The 22,090-nt window shown below is 40.3% G+C and overlaps 3 protein-coding genes across 4 annotated transcripts; 2 read left to right on the top strand and 1 right to left on the bottom strand.

Annotated features, from left to right (window-relative positions):
* The first annotated feature begins 13,813 nt into the window (after positions 1-13,813).
* LOC129766251 (uncharacterized protein K02A2.6-like) lies at positions 13,814-15,424 on the top strand. The gene has a single exon (XM_055766766.1). The coding sequence runs from the start codon at positions 13,814-13,816 to the stop codon at positions 15,422-15,424; it is 1,611 nt and encodes a 536-aa protein (XP_055622741.1).
* A 3,289-nt stretch (positions 15,425-18,713) lies between these two features.
* LOC129768265 (RNA polymerase II transcriptional coactivator) lies at positions 18,714-19,540 on the top strand. Its single transcript, XM_055769786.1, has 3 exons — positions 18,714-18,855; positions 18,993-19,069; positions 19,125-19,540. Exons 2-3 carry the CDS (start codon positions 19,013-19,015, stop codon positions 19,386-19,388), a joined length of 321 nt encoding a protein of 106 aa, XP_055625761.1. The 5' UTR covers positions 18,714-18,855; positions 18,993-19,012; the 3' UTR covers positions 19,389-19,540.
* Positions 19,541-19,659: 119 nt separating this feature from the next.
* LOC129768264 (transmembrane protein 222) lies at positions 19,660-20,492 on the bottom strand. Of its 2 annotated transcripts, none has more exons than XM_055769784.1 (2): positions 20,393-20,492; positions 19,660-20,316 (listed from the first exon to the last, which is right to left on the bottom strand). In XM_055769784.1, exon 2 carries the CDS (start codon positions 20,302-20,304, stop codon positions 19,765-19,767), a length of 540 nt encoding a protein of 179 aa, XP_055625759.1. In that variant the 5' UTR covers positions 20,305-20,316; positions 20,393-20,492; the 3' UTR covers positions 19,660-19,764. The 2 variants fall into 2 exon arrangements, with proteins under 2 accessions (XP_055625759.1, XP_055625758.1); XM_055769783.1 differs by having other exon boundaries at positions 20,381-20,451.
* Between the last annotated feature and the right edge of the window lie 1,598 nt (positions 20,493-22,090).

Here is a 22,090-nt window from a genome sequence, read left to right as displayed (position 1 = left end):
TGAAAAATACATTCATGCGAAAGAGTTTATTTTAATGTTTTCTATCCATATAACACTGCAACCAAATACATTTGGTTTTGTTATTTTTCAATCAATCGCAATTAACAGGAAAGTTTCTGAATATTTTTCTCCCCATCATGAAAAACGGAAAATGTTTCACATCGCGAAAATCAAGTCATTTTCGAGCGATTATTTGCTTTCTACTCATATAATGCTGCGACCAAATACATTTCGTTTTGGATTTTTTCAATCAAGTGCGATCAACGTAAGACCACGTCTTTCGGCAATTTATTAGAGGTGCAATGAATCTTTAGGAATTCCCGCTCTACGCGCACTGGCAAACAATGTTTACTCAACAATTTCTCAAAAGAGAAATGGGTGTTGTGAGAAAGGATTAGCGAACGCGAAAACGACAAACGGGAGAAAGATACGTTTGGAGGTTGAAGGAAATTGGCAGAAAACTTCTTCATTCTATCATTCAAATAATGTGATTCATACCACATCGTTTTGCCAGAAAGAGATTATTAATGTTCAAAGGAGGAATCGAGTCCTCCGAGGAAATTACCCAGCGCAAATTAAAGTCGACTATCGATTGCGGCATTCGTACACAAATAATTTTATAATGCAGTTTCACCAAAGTGATTTCTTCGGATATATTCACTACATCATGTCATGTATTTCATATTCTTCATTAAGAAATCCATATCCATGGCACCTATCGGTAACGAATTATTATCGAAACCACGATTTTCGCTAAATGCTCCTTTCAGTTCGGCCTGTAAAAAACTTTTCTGAACTCTAATCCATCAAATTTGGAGCCCTGAAAAGGGCCGTTGATTATATGCTAAGCTAATATAGCACGCTCTCCTCGGATACGATGGGCCAGCTGGATGTCCTTGGGCATGATGTGACGCGTTTTGCATGGATAGCACACAAATTGGTATCTTCGAATAAGCCTCCTGCAGCGTCATAGCCGCGGAACTTTGGAAGCGCAAGTCGGTTTTGAAGTCCTGAGCAATTCCACGATCCAAATGCTGCAAAGGTAGCTGCGGATCAGCAATTCGGTCGACTTCTGATAGCGATGAATTTCACGCAAAGTTCCCGGTCGATAGCGATGTGGCTTCTCCACCTATCCTGCTACTGGTGCGCTTATCCGAGCTGACTTCGTGTGCCTTACCACCGAATGACTAACGAGCTGTCTGCGAAAGACTAACGAGCTCGTGTCCTCACGGTGCGAGAGTAGAGTAAGAAATGAACGAAAGCAAAGGAAGCGTCACTTTATAAACCATAAAAGTATAGAATCTAAATCCCACCCTTATTATATTCGTGAGTATACAGTAAGCTTATATAATAAAGAGGGTGGGGTTTACATTCGATTCTTTTATGTTTTATAAAATGACACTTCCCTTGCTTTCGTTCATTTCTTACTCTACTCTCGCACCGTGAGGACTCGTTTCATCGGGACTAAGCAGACAGCTCGTTAGTCCTTCGGTGGTAAGGCACCACGAAAGCAGCTCGGATAAGGGCACCAGCCGCAGGAAGCGTGAAGAAGCCACATCGCTATCGACCGGGAACTTCGCATGAAATTCGTCGCTATCAGAAGTCGACCGAATTGCTGATCCGCAAGCTACCTTTGCAGCATTTGGTTCGTGGAATTGCTCAGGACTTCAAAACCGACTTGCCCTTCCAAAGTTCCGCGGTTATGACGCTGCAGGAGGCTTATTCGAAGATACCAATTTGTGTGCTATCCATGCAAAACGCGTCACATCATGCCCAAGGACATCCAGCTGGCCCATCGTATCCGAGCAGAGCGTGCTATATTAGCTTAGCATATAATCAACAGCCCTTTTCAGGGCTCCAAATTTGATGGATTAGAGTTCAGAAAAGTTTTTTACAGGCCGAACTGAAAGGAGCATTTAGCGAAAATCGTGGTGTCGATGATAATTCGATACCGATAGGTGCCATGGATATGGATATCATAATGAAGAATATGAAATACATGACATGATGTAGTGAATATATCCCCATATCGAACAAATCACTTTAATGAAACTGTTTACCGTTTGTCGTTTTTAAGTGTTGGGAAAGGGCATTATTTTTGCTGAGTAAATTCCAAGAAAAAATCCATTCCTTCTTTATGCGTGATTCATTCTGCTTCGGATCAACGGAACAGTGATAATCATTTCATACAAAAGATAAAATGTCCAAGAGTTATATGATTGCTATTTATTGAGTCGGAAAATTGTTTCAATAGCTTAATGATAGCTTCGAAAACAGGTTATAAAATGACGCTTCCTTTGCTTTCGTTCATTTCTTACTCTACTCTCGCACCGTGACGACTCGTTTGTTTGGGACCAAGCAGATAGCAGGTTAGTCTTTCAGTGGTAAGGCACACGAAAGCAGCTCGGATAAGCGCACCAGTAGCAGGATAGGTGGAGAAGCCACATCGCTATCGACCGGGAACTTTGCGTGAAATTCATCGCTATCGGAAGTCGACCGAATTGCTGATCCGCAAGCTACCTTTGCAGCTTTTGGATCGTGGAATTGCTCAGGACTTCAAAACCGACTTGCGCTTCCAAAGTTCCGCGGTTATGACGCTGCAGGAGGCTTATTTGAAGATACAAATTTGTGTGCTATCCACGTAAAACGCGTCACATCATGCCCAAGGACATTCAGCTGGCCCGTCGAATCCAAGGAGAGGGTGCTATATTAGCTTAGCATATAATCAACGGCCCTTTTCAGGGCTCCAAATTTGATGGATTAGAGTTCAGAAAAGTTTTTTGCAGGCCAAACTGAAACGAGAATTTTCGTTTGGATGACATACAGCATCGAGAAAATTCCGGAAAGATCTAATCGTTGCTGAAAAATAATCTGTCAGTTCCCTGGGAATTGAAGAATACATCCATGCGAAAGAGTTTATTTTAATGTTTTTGAATTATATGGCGAACACAGCGACCAAATACATTTGATTTCGTAATTTTTCAATCAATCAGCTGGAAGGCTTCTGAAGATTATTCTTTCCCATCAGTAGGATATTTTCGTATCCAATAATGGATGCATAACATGAAAAACGGAAAATGTTTCGTATCGCCAAAATTATATAATTTTCAATCGATTATTGCTCAGTCGCCGAAATTTTCATACTCAGAAAGTTCATTCTCCTCTAGTTTGCCTTCCAAATTGCCATCGTAAACCACACCTTCTCTCGATTCAATCACGCACGAAAAGCATACTGAAATGGTATTCTGGTGGTGAAACCCATTCATTTTTCGTGAGGCGTCGTGCACAAATTACGTAACGCGATAAGGGGGGAGGGGTTAGATGTTGCGTTACTTTCTGTTTATTAGAGATAGGAAATTGCGTTACGAAAGGGGGGGGGGAGGTTCAAAATCCAGATTTTTGCGTTACGTAATTTGTGCACAACGCCTGAGGACATCGACAAGACAACATCGTTACTGAACGAGCTGAACGGCGAGTGATCGAGGTATTCATTACCTGGCTTGACCTGACCTGAAATGCAATCAGTTTGTTTTAACTGTGAGGGAGCGCAGAAAAGCCGTGATATTCTCGTGACCAAGAGAGTATCAGCATCGAAATACGGTTCCTCGGGAAGACATAGAAGCAGCCGCCACACACACACACACATACACGCGCGCAACTCTTTTCGTTTGCTGGTTATCGAGAGGAAACCTGGAAAGAAATGATCGTTGCTGAAAAATAATCCGCCAGTTCCCCTTGGAATTGAAAATTACATTCAAGCGAGTTTATTTTAATGTTTTCTATCCATATAATACTGCGACCACATACATTTGGTTTTGTGATTTGTCAATCAAGTGCAGTTAACAGGAAAGCTTCTGAAGATTATTCTTCAGAACAAGGTTTTTTGTTTCCAATATTGGATGCATAAAACCTTGAGTCTTCAAAGTAACACTCTCGTTTTTGAAGTCACCCAAATATTTATTTATTCATTCATTCAGGATGGATTTAGATTCAACTTCAAACAAATGATATCTAAATCAACGATAGTCCTACGTCACCCTTGCGGTTATACCATAGATATAACCCACTTCCTGTTTTTACTTATAGAATATAAATTATGTATTCCTAATTTATTTTCAGAGACAAGTTCAACGATTCGGAGACAAAATTGTTGATATGTTGCGTCGAGGTATGCAAAGTAGCAGCAATAGCAGAAATGTGCGTATGATGCAGACGACCGAGAAAATCGTTGTTGTTTTATGTAAACAAAAATGCTACGAACGGCGAACATAATTTCAGAGAGCAGATACTACTGGAAATATCTACGAGGAAAAAAGGGCAGCGAAGCCAATTTGATTGAGTTACAAGTTTCTACTGCCGATGATAGATCAATACACTCGTCTCGTAATTACCAACAACAAGTTTGTTACGAACATAACCAAGTTGAAGTCCCGCGAGTATGAGTAGATTGTAATTTATTGTTATATGATATAAATTTCGTTTTCTCAATTTCATTCCAGGAACAAACTCAACCACCGATGCCACCGGAATAAGGTGTTGCCGCTTCCGCTGTAGAAAAATGCAGCTGTCGGGATTTCACAAATGATACAATTGCTGCGGATTATAGAGCGTGCGGAACGCAACACCAGTTGCAATAACGCACGAATTCCTGGACTTCACCGAAAAGGGAAATCTGATGGAAACCGATAGCATTGGAACGGTTGTGCTGGACCCGACGTTTTCACTTTGAATTTCAGTAATGTGTTACTTAATTTTAATATGTAGTTGAAAATGTTTAGCTCCAGATAGTTCATAAGAAATGTTACTTATTCCGTCTAGCGGATTCATAATGCTATGTTAGAGTTAAAAATAATGTAACAATAGCTTTAATTTATGATAAAAATAAATATTTATAAACAATTTTTTTTTGTTTCAACTTTCTCAAAAACACATAGAGCCATAATAAGGGTCGAGCAATTTTGCATCCGATCGACGTGGTGCCAGATTGGCACAGTGTTGGCACGAAATTGCTTGTCAAACACGAATATTAGGTCGACAGAATCATTGCAAAATGGCACGATGTCGGCACCGTTGTCGACACAATTTTTTGGGACCGATTTGACACAACAATGTAGAGGGGGAAGTCTTCAAATGTCTTCACAATCATATCGGAGGGAATTAAAATTCATAACCTTCTTTTGAACAAAGCTTATAGCTTATTCAATGCTTACTCTAATTGGTATCGTTATGTAGCGCATTTCATGAGACTTACCTTGATGTTTTGAAGTTTTTTTCCATACATGTGAACAAAGGATGTATTGCGCAACTGCGAACCTAATTTTATGAGTTTAGAAATGATAATTTGCTTGATATCATTGAATGATTATTGATTATTGAATGAATATAGCTCCAGTTCTTCCACAAAAACGGAACTGTCACTATTCAATTTTTATTTGAGCTTTGAAGTTTTGGTTGTAACTTAAACCATATCCAATAAACTTATTATTGAGACAGTATGTAACCGAGAAACCTTCGATTTGTGAAATGGTCGTTTGAAAGATCTAGGTTAATCTATTCTATAGTATACGCCCAAAATAATAAAAACATAATGTTACAATCATTCGAATTCTCGAGCGCAAATTAACAAAAGCCGCTTTGTTGTTGAATTCATTCTATATGCTTGTGGATTTTCTGCTTGGAAAAGTTTGTAAAAAGCAAGTGAATAACCGCAAGACAAAACTCTCCGATGATTACTAAAGGCCCATTTATACGTTGTTTGTAGCTGACTTGACAGTAAGCAGCTACTGAGCCATTGAACTCGCTTGACAATTGGTTGACTCGCCTTGTCTGTTCACACAGTGTGAGTTGCTAGCATGTAACTAGATACACGGGATTACCAGGGATGCTAGATGATTTTTATTTAAATGTTCACCAAATTATCCGAAACAGTAATCAGGTCCGAATTTGACGAATAACTGATCCGAAATCGACTTCTCTCACGACAGTTTTCGTCTCAGGTCTTCAGTTGCATTTATTATTACACACTTTTACCGCGAAATACACATTTTATATTATAGTGCTAAGTTTAGTGGAAATATAAAAAAATATATAGAAAAATAGTTAAACAAGGGTCAGGACCACGTGCTATAAGTAGTAAAATAGCATAAAGTATGAAATTTTCATTCAAATTTTTACAGTTTAAAGCTGTCTCCGAATGTACTAATCTGGTAGAGAAATCAAAAATGCTTTTTATATTGTTTATATTCCTCACAACCACGGATTAGCGTATCTTTCTCAAATATCCTCATATGTCATATGGAGATATATTCTAATGTCTACACTCATGGATGGCTCATGTTCTTGTTTTCAATAAAACTATCTCAAAAAAAAGCATGCTACGCCAGCGTGCCAAACAAGTTTCCAATCTGAGTTATTAACTCAAGAGAAAGTCAATGAAAAGAATGTTTACTGTGTTTCGATTCGTTAGGTTCATGCTACCCACCACCAACCGTCTCTGGCGCTGCGCACAGTACAACATAAAGAGGCACTGAAATTTTCTTCAATGAAAATTCCAGTGCCTCTTTCAAACTCAAAGATCCTTGTTCCGTGTATGTCGCTGAACTGGGTGCGATATACTACGCACTGGGGATCATTGAAACATTGCCCATCGACCACTATTTTATTTTTTCAGACAGTCTCAGCTCAATAGAGGCAATCCGCTCAATGAAGGTTGATAAACGCTCATCTTATTTCCTAACAAGAATAAGACAACTATTGAGTGTTTTGGTCGAAAAATTATTCAAGATTACCTTAGCATGGGTTCCCTCTCATTGTTCGATTCCGGGGAATGAGAAAGCGGACTCGCTAGCTAAGGTGGGCGCTTTAGAAGGCTCTCTTTTTGAAAGGCAAATTGCTTATAATGAATTTTTCCACATTCCTCGTCAGTACACGCTCGTAAGTTGACAGCGCATGTGGAGTGGAGATGAGTTCGGTCGTTGGTTACACACGATTATCCCTAAGGTCTCGACGAGTGCATGGTTCAAGGGATTGAATGTAGGTCGTGATTTCATTCGCGTGATATCTCGGCTTATGTCCAATCACTACAACCAAAACGCGCATCTCTATCGCATTGGGCTCGTAGCAAACAATCTTTGTGATTGTGGCGATGGCTACCACGACATCGAGCATGTTGTCTGGTCGTGAATCCGGTTCCATACTGCTCGCTCTCAGCTCTCTAGAGCACTGAGAGCACAAGGCAGACAATCGGAGATCCCCGTCCGGGATATCTTAGGTAGCCGTGATCCTGATCTTCTGCTTCATCTATACCTGTTCCTCAGAAACGCCGATGTCAACGTTTAATGATGTTTTCTTCGTTGTGTCCCCGTTTTATATCCCTCCTATCCGATCGATAAACTTTTACTTAGTCGTGGCAACACTCTTTACAGATACACGGACCAAAGATTGTGCAGTCCACTGATCATTCAACAAGAGCCAAAGGATGTACCGCTCATGACAACTCTACATGAACTGATGATTGCGCCGGTTAGTGACCATTCTATCCTGGATTCCTCGAGTCGAGAAAGACGTACCACGCTAGATATGAGGTACAGACTAGGGGGGCGTTGCTGATTAAGGGTCAACTGCATCCCAATAGGAAGTATACCGTGTCGGGCACACGTACAGAGCATTGGAGACATCAACATCCGAATTACGAAAACACTTGTAATACTAACCTCGAGCCAACCGCGAGTAATCGGTTACATATTACTAACATAGATAATAAGAAAAATTGTCAAAGTATTGAACTCCCGGCCCCGTGAGGCTAACGCCATATGAGCCTTGATAAAAATATATATTTTGGAAAAAAAAAACTGTAGCCGTGTACAGCTGAAAAACAGGTCGGTACAGGTACAGCGATTGTACCGAGTTGCTTGCATGGCTACATGGTAACAGACATACAATTTTCGATGTACAGCGCAAGTACAGTTGTATGTGTGTCCAATGTCCTGGAAAAAAGGTAATGAAGATGGTCGAGTTTCGAGCGACATAGCATGCGCTGCCATAACTATTTCGCAAATAGTGACGTCAGTCGTTGTGTTTATCGTTGATTGCCCACCGCATCCATGTAAAAATGCTATTTTCAGTAAGAAATTCATCAACGAAAAACGTACATTTTTGTAGAGCTCCCGCCGAATATGAGGCTAATGTGATAGCGTGGAGTGGATATTTGTGAAATCACATCGAAGAAGCCGGATAAAAGTGATATTTCCATGTGTCAGTTTCACTCCCCCACGTTCATAGAAACAAACGAAGTTTCATTATTTTACTGTTATGAAGTTGATCTTTCGAAGGCTCTCAGTGTCGGTGTGTGTGTTGTGAGATTACAATCGTCAATTAATCAAAATTTCATCAAAAATGTTACTGCTTTCGAGAACTAAGCATACGACTGCTCTCTGGACCTTTCTACCACATGGATAATCGGAATAAGCTACGATATAATTGTCATCTATTAAAAAACAACCAGTTGAATGATTTCATGAGAATTTTGGCTCAAATTATCATGCAATCGTGAGTACTTGCAACATTGTTTTGTTTCTCCCATATGCATTCCATATTTTATGAAAATAATTATGTCACGATATTTTGCTTACCAATACAGATACACTTCGCCTACTGCTCCACCTCTATATGTACCTCATTGATCCCAGCAAACATTAAATCGTATAACTTTGCACATGATAAGTCACATATAATTTCGTATCAAATCACAATCGCATAAAATATCAATCAAAATATCGATCATATATATCTAAAATCGCATAAAATGCAAAAACACGATTTTCCATGCAAACATTAAATCGTATAATTTTGCACGTGCCAAGTCTTACAAGAAATCCGAATAAATCATAATCGCATATAATATCAATCAAAGTATGTATCGTGTATATTTGAAATCGCATAAAATGTAAAAACTCGATTTTATATACCATTATCAAATTAAGTCGCATATCGGTATAATAAACATCAATTTTATGATGTACATTGTCGTAAAATATATTTAATCCGCATCATATGCGTATATTACGCTGATGCAGTTTGTGTGTCGTATAAGCGTATAATTTAAATCGATTCAGTACTGTAGAAAATCGTGTTGCATGCTGAAGAAAATCATGAAACAGTAAATCATATTAGATCCTAATAAAGGACATATTACATCATATTGAAATGTCAATGAAATGCTGATGCACTCGGAAGTTTTAACCGCTGTTGAATTAAATTGCAGATAGCCGCGCGAGATAGCTGGTGGATGATAATCCAGACGACCGGAGTTCGAACCCATATCGGAGCAGTTTTCACCAAACATCAATCTGTGTCATTTTAAACATTCATATTCCACTCCCAACACAAGTCAATCAAACAATTATTATTTCTACAAACATAAATACTCATATATAAAAATGGCGATTCGTGAGGCTATAATAAACATTTCACGAAAGTATTTTGCGCCATTTGTTTTTTTTTCTATGTCTGTAATAAATCGTATATGAGTATGGTAAAAGTCGCTATTACAGCCGGTCAAAGTTGCATATTCATCCAAACAAATTCGGTAAGCATTTGCCATGTATGTATATGGCCTCCACTTTTGCATGCATTTGCCAGTTAGGCGCATTATATGCCAACCAAATTTTAGGGCATATGATGTTATATATACGCTTGTTATGCGATTTAATGTTTGCTGGGAAACTACATTGACCTTGATGATGAGATACTTTGGATAGAAATAGGAGACAGATTGGGTGAGCGACAGATACGGGGAGAGGAGATTGAACAGGAAAAGTGACCGGACGCAAGTGACTTCGGGAGCTAATTGAGACTGTAAAATAAAGAGTGAAAGCACATAAAAACAAGAATTCATTACTTTTATTATCCGGAATAACTTTCTACATTGGCGACGAGGGTAATTCACTAATGGTATGTAAAAAAAAATTGATGGATAATTTTCTTTAAAAGAAAAGTAGCTAAAATGCAGTTGCATAAAATTTCAAAATGGCTGATAGTCGCATTCAACGGAAAAATTATAAGAAACTACAACAGAAGATGTATTTGTGAGTATGAAAGATGGATGGTGTTCATTATACCAATACACTTGTCAACGGTGTTTGTGATGTGAACAAGTGTGACAACTGTGACAACAAGTGTGGCACTTGGTGTACAGAGGTAAAGAAGAAATCCAGTTTGGGAACTGGAAAGAGTCAGTGCAATTTTGAACTTGGATAAAATGCGAAGTCGTTTGAAGAACGGAAATGTAAAAGTCGACTGTTTGGATACTGTGGTTTCGGGAAACCTATGGTGTGTGGAATGAAGATGATCCGATTTGGGAATCGGTTGACTACGGATGATTGGATTCGAGAGACATGATCGTATTTGTACATGTGTATTAGTTTTGGGAAAACTAATCGGTTTTGGGAAATCGAGAGACAGATTAGGGAATCAGATTGTATTTTATAATAGCAGGATACTGAATTATATTTGGTGGAATATGGGGTTGAGAGAACTCATAATGTCGAAGGACTGTGACGATTATGTTTTCAAGAAGATCTATGCAAAAGGCTTCGGCCGAATTTCGTTTTTGTTGGATGGCATTCCGCAAAGCTCTAATTTGAGAACAAATGCTAATGTTTTGATAGATATGCCTTCGTTAACTTTGTTGCTCGAAGGTACGTGAACACAAGCACTGTTTGACAGGTTTTTTGGTATTTATGAACAGATAAAACTAGTAATTAATACAATGTATGAACGTAAATTGATTATAATGATGATAACCCCGAATGGATATTCATATTTACACCGTTTACAGATGAATTTATCCAACACTATACCACCATTCTGGTGCAACGAAATTGAGAAAGCCAAGTTACACAGGGAGTGGGAGATTTGGAAACGATCACTGGAATACTATTTTGAAGCGGAGGAGATAGTCGATCAGAAAAGGAAACGGGCCAAACTGCTACACTTGGGAGGACCACAATTACAGACGTTGTTCCAAACATTGCCGAACAGTGAGAGGTTTTCAGTTGTGTCGTTGGATAAGCAGTATTATGATGTTGCAGTTCAAGCATTTGATGATTTTGACGTAGGACTACGTCTAACCGGAAGATATAGGGGGTGAAATGGAAATCTAGGCACTGAACAAGTAAGAAAAAATGCAAGATTTGGAACGCTTATAACTCGAGCATTTCTCAATAGATCGCAAAGGTTTTTGCATCAATTGATAGGAAATATATCTACGCATCTATCATAACGAATAACATTTCATTTTTCTTGAGATAAATAATTGAATAATTGTGAAATATCAAGCATTGTTAAAATGCACTATGTGCCCATTTTTGATTGGTCCATTTTGTGCTCCTCAAATCGTACCGACCAAAACGGGCAACCAGAGCAGCAGCGAAATAGAATGAAGCACGATTGGAAAGGAAAAAGAAAAAAATGAACGACACATTGGTCGCAGTCTCACACATGCGTAATTCTCGAGCCAGCCAGTCAGCTTAAAAATCCTCGCTCCGCTGCCGTAACGATCCATTCTTTGTGTGGACACCGACTGGACAACATCGTTGCTGGACGGGCTGGACGGCGAGGGATCGAGTGCCTTTCTCAAGGCAAGAGGGCGGAGGTGGTAGCGCTGGAGTAGAGTTTTCAAAGGGCCTTTCTCAAGGCTAGAGACGAATGAACTGCAAAAGTTTAAAGTCTCTATAATACAATACCTTCCTTCCGTCACGATCATTCTCATTCAAACCGTACACCACATCGGTTCGCATCACAACACATCAACAAACCAACCCAAGCACCCATGTCTGGACATGGTAAAGGAGGAAAAGTGAAGGGAAAGGCAAAATCCCGCTCGAACCGTGTTGATCTGGAGTTCCCCGCAAGGGTAGCTAGGCCGAGCACGTTAGTACCAGTCCACCTAGCCGGCGTTATATAGTTTCGGCCGCTGAAGTGATCGAGTTAGCTGGCAAAGCTGCTCGCGACGATAAGAAAACCCGCATTCGGAACAGAACACATTCGGTTCGGTGGACATCAAGACAACAGGCAGTTGCAGCGAGTGGCGAGTGGCAAACGCAATCACAAAACGGCATCAGGTAGCAGAAGAAAAAAGTTTGTTCTTTATACAAACTGCTTTGGTGGTAAATCCAGAACAAGGCGGCATCGAGGGCGTTCGAAATGGTTTGTTTTCAAAACCACGAGTACTAAGTTTTCTAAATTGGAACCATTCCATAAAACAAGGCGCTTTTCAGGGCCATTAAACCTTCCAAAAAAGAGTTTAGGAAATACAGTTCAATGCTTACTAAAACAATATCCAAAATAATAATAAAACACAAATTGATTTTTTCATAATTTGTTTGCCAGGATATGATGAGTATGTGAATTTGGCAGTTGTTCTGAGCTTATTGATTTTCACCAACTCTTAAATTGCTTCTAGATTGAAAGTACAGTAATTTACACTTATCTCGACATTTAGCTAATTGGACGGACCTGTAATGCGACATATTTAGTTGGACATTTTTGTAAACATAGAGTTCGGGGTCCAAATTATGACTCCTCATTGAAAGCCGACACTGTCATCGCAAATGTTCAATTACAGGTTAAAATTACCTCCAATCCGATACTGAGTGGTGGTAATGCGACGTGCCATTGAATGTAATTTACTGTAAAATATGTCACAAGCTGGATGGGAAGAAATTTTCCAACTGTGAAAGCTGAGTCGAGTGGCAAATGCAATCGCTAAACAGAAAGGTTTAGCCGAACATGAGGGGATATCGAGTGACAACAAAACAATAAACTCTTTAGACTGAAGATAATTTTGTGATCCTGAAAAGGACCCTTTTTAGCCTGCATGTGAATCCAACGAGCGAACAAATCGTAATGAATGTATTTTTTTGCCATCGCTCCCTTTTGACGCTCATTCGTTCGTCTCGTTGGACTCGCCCCTCTGGCTGAGTCTGCCGATTTGTCTCTATCCTGTGAGTGTGTACCGCTAGAGTATAAAACACGCGGACCCCAAAAAATATCTTATTTTCTTTCAAACCGTAAACCCGTGTGATTGTACGGCATCGGCATCGTGGACGTAACAAAGGAGGACAAGTTAAGGGAAAGGCAAAGTCTCACTCGAACCGTGCAGGTCTCCAGTTCTCTGTTGGTCGCATTCACTGATTGCTCCGCAAGGGTAACTAGGCCGAACGTATTGGTGCCGGAGCACCAGTATACCTAACAGCGATTATAGAGTTTCGGCCGTCAGAGTGCTCGAGTTGGCTTGCAAAGCTGCTCACGACAATCAGAAAACCCGCATCAAGAACAGAGCAGCTTCGGTTCGGCGCTCATCAAGGCAACAATTAGTTTCAGTGAGTGGCAAAGTGTTTCTCCGGCATGTCGCATTAAATGTAATTTACTGAACAACATGTCACAAGCTGGATGGGAAGAAATTTTCCAACTGTGAAAGCTGTGGCGAGTGGCAAACGCAATAGCTAAACAGGAAGGTTTAACCGAACAAGATGGGAATATCGAGTGATAACAAAAACACAACACCAAAGGTTCTTTTCAACCCTCAACATATTCATAAAGAGTAAACAGTAAACTAATCCATTTTTCAGGTAGATAGGTAGGTATTCACGTAGGAGAAGAAGATAAAACAATATATTTAAAATATATATTTAACAAAAGCTGTCCCCTTTGTATAGTCCTACGTCACTCCGGTTATGTCCCCGACATTACCCACCCGTCTTTTTTCCAACCCGGACGACAAGATGTTTTGGAACGGCATCACTTGCGAAGAATGAAGCAAATGGAAGGAGAGCGATTTGCTGAATTTATTATCAGAATTCGGCAACAAATAGGTGAATGTGGTGTGGATAGGTATGATCCGGAAGTTCGGGAAATACTCACCGACATTATGTTGGTAGACACCATAGTAGAAGAAGAACTACGCAAACAAATTTTTCAAAAGGATAGAACAGTAGAAGAAATTGAACAGATTGGGAGGTCGTTGGAAGGAGTACTTAAGCAGTTGAAGGATTTTGGTGCAATTCGAGAAGAGGTGAAATATGGAGAACGAGTGTTTGATATACATCATGCTAAACGGAAGTCACGATATCAGCAGACAAAACCAAACAATTCCGTAGAATCTCGATTGAAGTCTAAAAGTGCGGATTTAAAATGTTTCAAATGTGGATTCTATGGACACATTTCGACCGACAGTAGATGTCCGGCCAGAGGAAAATGGTGCAAACGTTGCAAAAAGATGGGACATTTCGAATCACGGTGCCGTTGGCAGAATAGACCTTCATTCGGATGTAAGGAAAACATGCGAGAGCATTCTTCGGAAACTAAGAAAATCCGTATAGTAGACCAAACTTCGCCTGTACGGGAGTCAAATGCGGTAGAGGTAATTGTGCCGTTGGCGAACGATTCACAGAAAACGTACTACGCCTTTTACTCCGGAAATGTGTCGAACGTAATAGTCTGCAAAATTGGAGGAGTCTTGCATCCCATGTTGGTCGATTCTGGAGCTGATGCAAATTTAATTACAGACACTGCTTGGAACAGTTTCAAATCCGCAGGGATCTGTGTGTCAAGCTGTGTAAAAGGCAGTAATCGCATATTGAAGAGCTATGCAAACAGCATTCCACTGACAGTGTTGGGATCCTTCAAAGCTGTGGTGTGTGTGGGAGCTGAATCCGTAGAGGCGGAGTTTTTTGTTATTAAAGGAGGTCAACGTTCGCTGTTGGGAGATAAAACAGCGAAGGCACTTGGTATTCTAAAAGTTGGCTTGGATATTGATCAGGTTACGAAAAAAGTTGAGCCGCTTTCCAAGATCAAAGATGTTTCAGTGCACATTCATTTGGATGCGGAAATTAAACCAGTTTTTCAACCAATGAGAAGAGTACCGGTAGCTTTAGAGGAGGCAGTCAATCATAAGTTGAGTGAATGGATGGAACGAGATATCATAGAAGAGAAAAAGGGTCCTGTTACATGGGTATCACCGTTAGTTGTTGTGGGTAAGGCGAACGGTGAGCCAAGAATTTGTCTGGACCTTCGAAGAGTGAACGAGGCTGTTCTAAGAGAGAGACACCCAATGCCATTGATCGACGATTTTCTAGCCAGAATTGGTTCTAACATGATCCGAAGTAAACTAGATGTGAAGGATTCATTCCTGCAAATCGAATTAGATGAAACGTCGAGGGATGCAATGGTTTTTCTAACACCTCGGGGTTTATACCGATTCAAACGAATGCCGTTTGGACTGGTCACAGCCCCGGAAATTTTCCAGAGAACTATGGATGAGATCCTGGTTGGTTGCGAGGGTACCTGGTGGTACATTGACGATATCTACATCGAAGGGAAAAATAAATACGAACATGATGATCGTGTGGCTAAGGTAGAGTAAAGTAAATTTCCGATGTTAGTGCACCGATGTTTTTTTTCTGTTTGAAGATAACTTCTTATATGAATATTATACTGGAAAAGAAAAAGAAAAATACTACGTAACTTGCTTAATTTATTTTTGTTTTTTTTATTATACCCTATTCTTTTAGGTACTTGTAAGACTGAAGGAACGAAATATACAGCTTGGGAAAAGTGCATTTTTGGTGTGACAGAAATAGAATTTCTTGGTCATAAAATCAATCAGAAAGGCATTACTGCATCCGACACGAAAGTAGCAGCGTTAACTATTTTTAGAAAACCTGAAAATGCCAATGAGGTCCGTAGTTTCTTAGGTTTAGCAAACTACTTGAATCGCTTTATTCCAAATTTAGCAACGGTTGATGCCCCCCTAAGAAATTTGACAAGAAAAGGAGTTCCGTTTGAATGGCTTACAAAACATGATACTGCTTTTGACGAAATCAAGTTAGCACTAACTAAGTCAACAACATTGGGGTTCTTCAAAAAACAAGATAGAACTATGGTGATGGCGGATGCTAGTCCTATTGGACTCGGCGCTTTACTAATTCAAGTAGATAACCAAGGAAAACATCGAGTCATTTGCTTTGCGTCAAAATCCCTCACTGATACAGAGAAGCTTTACTGCCACACTGAAAAGGAAGCGCTTTCAATTGTTTGGAGTGTCGAAAAATTTTATATTTACTTATATGGATTGAAGTTTGAAATCTTGACTGATTGCAAAGCCCTAATTTACTTGCCTAATTTACCAATATTACACCACGTTCGAAACCTTGCGCCAGAATTGAAAGATGGGTGCTTCGTCTGCAAGGATTTGAGTATTCGATAACGTATATTCCTGGAGATCAAAATCTTGCTGATGTATTGTCTAGACTATCAACATGTAAACCAATTCCGTTTGATCAAAACGAGGAAATTATGATTAGGGAGATAGCTAACTTTGCTTCATGCGCGGTGGCCGTCCCTTGGAATGAACTAGTTGCGGCTAGCAAGAATGATGTGCAGATACAGCTGGTTTTGGAGAGTCTTCGGCAAGATCAACGACAGAGAATTCCATTGGAGTTCAGGGTGTTCGGTAATGAGCTTGGTGAAGTAGGGGGCATTCTGTTGCGAGGTGATCGGATAGTTGTTCCTGAACTTCTAAGACTACGAATTCTTAACATTGCTCACGAAGGGCATTTGGGATGTTCTATGATGAAATCTACGCTTCGTTCATCGGTATGGTGGCCGAAAATGGATAGAGATGTGGAAGGTTTTGTAAAGAAATGTCGAGGTTGTATTTTAGTATCGGCACCGGACGCTCCAGAGCCAATGCGGAGGAAACAAATGCCAGCCGGTCCTTGGCAGGAAATAGCAGTTGATTTTATGGGACCGCTTCCAGAAGGACAATGGCTTTTCGTTGTGGTGGACTATTACAGTCGGTTTGTTGAAGTCGTTGAAATGACTAGTATCACCGCAAATGATACAATTCGAGAGCTTTCAACTATTTTCGGTAGATTTGGAATTCCCTACTCCATGAGAGCTGATAATGGACCTCAATTGAATGGAGATTGTAAGGAGCTGAAGCAGTTTTGTCAAGAAATGAACATCGAACTAGTCAATACCACACCATATTGGCCACAGGCGAACGGTGAGGTAGAGCGACAAAATAGAAGTATCTTAAAACGACTACGAATAGCCCAGGAGTTAGGTAAGGATTGGCGTTTGGAACTTAGTAAGTTTTTGTTGGCGTACCACACTACAAACCATTCAACAACTGGGAAATCACCATCGGAATTGATGTTTGGACGAAGAATAAGGAATAAACTACCGTCAATGCCGTACAGCATAGAGGATGAGGAAGTTCGAGATCGTGATAAAATTATTAAAGAAAAAGGGAAGGAATATTCTGATAATCTACGAAAGGCTCGCGATAATCCAATCAAGGTTGGGGATGTAGTTTATACAAAAAGGATGAAGAAGGATCATAAGCTAAACACAGATTATTCTTCGGAAAGATTCAAGGTAATTAAACGTACTGGAGCGGAAGCCACGGTTAAATCATTGGAAACCGGAAATGAATGTAATCGTCATGTGACACATTTAAAAAAAGCAGAGGTTCAACTAAATAAAACAGTTTCTAGACAGGCTTTAGAAGAGGAGGAAGCTGAACAACAGGACACTACGGAGCATCTAGCAGATCCTGAAATCCAGGATGGAAATATACCTGAGAACAAGCAAGATGTAGGAACCGAAAGAGCTAAGAGAAGAAGACTGGATCCGAAGAAATTTGAGGACTATGTACCATACTAAAATAAAATAAAAATAAGGTGGGATGTAGAGTCTTGGAGACAAACTGTATTGACCTTGATGATGAGATACTTTGGATAGAAATAGGAGACAGATTGGGTGAGCGAGAGATACGGGGAGAGGAGATTGAACAGGAAAAGTGACCGGACGCAAGTGACTTCGGGAGCTAATTGAGACTGTAAAATAAAGAGTGAAAGCACATAAAAACAAGAATTCATTACTTTTATTATCCGGAATAACTTTTTACAAATATGAAGACATATCTTCAAACCTGGCATCCCTGCTCACAGCCACTGATGTCGCCAGCAGCAATAATTTTCTTGTAATGATAATGAACAGACATTGCATAATAAAAAAGATTATGATATTATAATTTTAAAAGTAACATTAAATATAATTGTAAAATAAACATGGAGTAGAATCATGGTTTTTGAATGAAATGATATTTTAGTATATTGATAAATTTACCATTTCATGATTTTTTGTATCACGCTGTCTATCGGGTTGCCGATGTTAGATGGTCGCTGTTGGATAAAAAAATCCATAGCATAACTCTTGACCTAAGAATGTATTAACCTTGAAAATGGTTCATTTTTTCATTAATCGCGATTACTGTGATAACTATCCGATGTATTCATATTTTGCTTTTTCATTATTCGATACCAAATTACTCGATTATAATTGCAGATATTCGATTATTTGAATTAACTGAACAATTAACCGACGTCTCTAGTCGACACTGTACCTTTGTCCAAGACGGGTCTATGGTATAGGCCGTTTCGTCACTAAGTTGGTTAGGGGAGCGGTATATGAAAACAGTACGGAAGAAAGCAGAAGGGGAATTTTTTCCTTGAAGTGTGAAAGAGACAGACTGATCACGAGCGAGCTTGGGCACAAGCGTATTGTGTTTTGTTTACAAACAAAACACAGTAGACTTCCAAGATGGCTGAAGAGTGGTTTTAGCAAGTTGGCCCACCTTAGGATATACTTCTACTCGCCTTGCCTTTGTCATCGCGGATTACACCGCTCGCGCCGCACTGATTCAGCGTCTCAACTGTTTGTCAAATTGGCTTCGTGTTTATTCTATTTCAAAAGCCGTTTTTTCTCTCGATAATTTGTCTTGGAAATGTATGTTTAACTGTTTGACTTATTCTGGATCTATGATCCTGTGTTTCAGTGTAGTAAATAATAATAAACCTCTGCTTTTCAATACTAACAATTCGTTATTTTGTGCAAATTGATATAACCTCTCTTCTTTCAAACAGCTTTCCAACAAACTTGTAACATGCCGAAGAATAAGAAGAAGCAAGATACATCGGACTCCGATTCAGGACCGGATGATGTAAGGTTAATTTTGAATTTCATTGAGCATTATTTTCTAATCGTTCTTATTTCAGCGTACGCCGGTCAAGAAGAGTAAAGTTGAGGATGGTTCCAGCAAAAGCACCAGTGCGCAGGGTGAAGATGAATGGCAGCTGGATCGAAACCGTAAAGTAACGGTCAGCGAATTCAAAAACAAAGTTTATGTCAATGTGCGCGAGTACTACGAAAAGGATGGCAAACAGTTACCGGGAAAGAAGGGCATCAGTTTGACGGTTTCTCAATGGAAAAAGCTACTGGAGAGCGCGGACGAGATAAATGAAAAAATTAAAACATTCTAGTGAGAACCTGGGAGCGGTCCTTCGTAAATTGTTTTTATTTCAGCTAACTGATGCCAAGCATTGTTTATATCTTGCGCTTCTATCATCAAGCGAAACGTTTGATGTATAGATAGCGATCACTTAATCATAAGTTTTGTTCATATTCATAATAAAATGTGGAAATGTTACGATTACAAATGTTTTTTCATTTAAAAAAATGCAACTGATATAATTGTTTTTCACAGCTATTTCTCCGGTTGTGATCGGCCGTGATCGGAGGAATAAAACTTGATTTGAATGAGTCGATCCAGACTATTTAATAAATAAAAAATATTACATCAAGTTCTACGAATAGTCTTAAATATAGGGACATCAACGAATATCATTATGTCACAGTTTACTTCAAATAAATTGCTACAAGCGTACAGGTAACCAGCACTATTGCAAACGGTGTCCACGTTTTCAGAAAGCCTTTCAAGCCAACATATTTTCCTGCGAAAAACATCCAAAATGCCAATACAACCATATTCCAATTGGTGTATTCTTTGTATTTCATCAACGAGAGAGCCATTCCTACATGCGAGTGGCAATTGTCGCAGAATAAATTGTGCATTCTCGTGCCATATACCACGGATGCTTTGGAAACGCATTCATCCCACTCCACCACACCTCCCTCAACGAAACGAGCGTCTAGTTGCAGGAATCGGGTTGGACGACCAAATCCCATGTTATCTTCCGAGACGAAATATGGACCGGCAAAGTCACGTATCACTCCATTGGACATGGCAATACCCATGTGGCCGATGAATGGGAAAAACCAGGTCAGAACCGGAATCGGAGTCCATACGATACAAAATGGGTACTTGTCCGTAGCAAAGTTTATTGGCACGACGGGATCTGTGGAGCTTTCGCTCGACAATCGCCTGCTGCGTTCCATTGCTGTGGATGCCTGCAAATAAACAGAGCGTTTGAAATGTCTCGAAATCACCCTGAAAAATATATTTATATGTTACCAAATGTTGTACCTTCAACAATACATAAACAAACTTTTCACTAATGTCAGGTTTTGGCAGAACTGACAAAGTTCTCCACCACAGGAATGTACGGAATGTACGAATGCAACCACAAGAAAGGTAAGATTATCAGAGACCTCTGCTGGACGGTAGCTCAATCCACACGTTCAAAAATTTTGAATGGTTCGTGTCTACCTATGATTTCTCGCACGATATCTCATGGACAGACATACAGGTGTACTAGCGTTATACGTGATCAGCGTTGTACAGCTACCATCGTAGCATGACAGACATACACTGGATTCTCTTTTTACGCGATTTTTTTGCGTGGTTTTTACGCGATTTGCTCGAAATGACGCGATTTTTTTACGTAATTTTCTCAAAATTACGCGATTTTATTTTGCGCGCCCGCAAATGCTAGTAAGAGAGTAGAGAGTAGAGAGCAGAGAGTAAAGAGCAGAGAGTAGAGAGTACATATAGAGCAGAGAGAGTAGAGAGCAGAGAGAGTAGAGAGTAGAGAGTAGAGAGTAGAGAGTAGAGAGTAGAGAGTAGAGAGTAGAGTAGAGCTGCTGCGATCGCCAATACTGAAACAAGTGGTACCACCAGGTCCTAGTGGCAGTAATGGAGGAATACCCGAGACCCAGCAAAGTCGAGGGATCAATCCCCTGTTCCTGCCAAAGTCCAGCGGTAGTTTAACCCAGGAAGGAGGGTTGACTGGAGAAAGCATACTGAACACGATCATGATAAGGGTCAAAGAACTAGACACATTCGTGCAGGACAAACCCAACGTGCATAAAGAGATCAAGACCAGGGTGTCGGGTATAAGATCTCTCTTGGGACGAGCTATGAAGGAGCACGATGGACTCGTCGAAAGGACAAAAACTGCCGAGAAAACACTCGCAGAAGCGTTGCAAAAAGCTGCAGCTGGACAGGTGACGCCAAAGATTCCTCGAAACCGTTCGGAAAAAAGAAAAAAAGATTCACCAGCAGAAGAAGAAATGCTCAAAAAACGCAAGGACGACCACGACAACGACGATCAAGGCGATAGTGCCGCCCAGGGCGACAGCGAAGAGCTGGGTGACAGCGACGACCAGAGCGGCACCGATAGCAAAAGAAACGACTGGAGCACGGTCACGAGAAGAAACAAGAAAAAATTAGTGAACGAGCAAAAAGAGAGGGAGAGAAAAGAGAAAACGGTGAAAAAAAAAGAAGAAAGAGGATGAAAAGAAACAGGGGCCAAATGACAAGAAGCCTAATCCTCGGCGGGCGAGAGGCAAAGGCGATGCACTCATCGTCGAAGCCAAGGGCGACGTATCATATGCTGACCTCTTCAAAAAAATGCGAGAGGACCCTGGCCTCAAGAAACTGGAGGAGAGCTTGGTGAAGTCTAGGCGCACCCAGAATGGCGAAATGCTGTTCGAGCTGAAGAGAGACCCAGAAATCAGGAGCTCTGCATTTAAGGATCTTGTCGAAAGGGCTCTCGGTGACGGAGCGAACGTAAGGGCCTTATCCTCCGAGTCATCGATTGAATGCAGGAACCTCAGTATGTTCACTACCGAGATGGACCTGCGTCAGAAGTTGGAGGAGGAAAACATCGTGGGCAAAGTTCCGATGAAAATCCGATTAAGAAATGCGTATCGCGGGACGCAGACCGCAACGATTCGTCTCCCAACGGACGCAGCGAACGAGTTGCTGAAGCTAGAGAGTATA

The sequence above is a fragment of the Toxorhynchites rutilus genome, chromosome 2 (genome assembly GCF_029784135.1).
Source record: "Toxorhynchites rutilus septentrionalis strain SRP chromosome 2, ASM2978413v1, whole genome shotgun sequence".
NCBI lineage: Eukaryota > Metazoa > Arthropoda > Insecta > Diptera > Culicidae > Toxorhynchites > Toxorhynchites rutilus.
This window is presented reverse-complemented; position numbering and strand designations above follow the sequence as displayed.

Excerpts from the sequence above, each read along its gene's own strand:
- LOC129768264 (XM_055769784.1), bottom strand. The coding sequence starts at position 20,304 with ATGGAACGCAGCAGGCGATTGTCGAGCGAAAGCTCCACAGATCCCGTC.
- LOC129766251 (XM_055766766.1), top strand. The coding sequence starts at position 13,814 with ATGAAGCAAATGGAAGGAGAGCGATTTGCTGAATTTATTATCAGAATT.
- LOC129768265 (XM_055769786.1), top strand. The coding sequence starts at position 19,013 with ATGCCGAAGAATAAGAAGAAGCAAGATACATCGGACTCCGATTCAGGA. Across the intron at positions 19,070-19,124 it reads CCGATTCAGGACCGGATGAT|CGTACGCCGGTCAAGAAGAG; the intron begins GTAAGGTTAATT and ends TTCTTATTTCAG.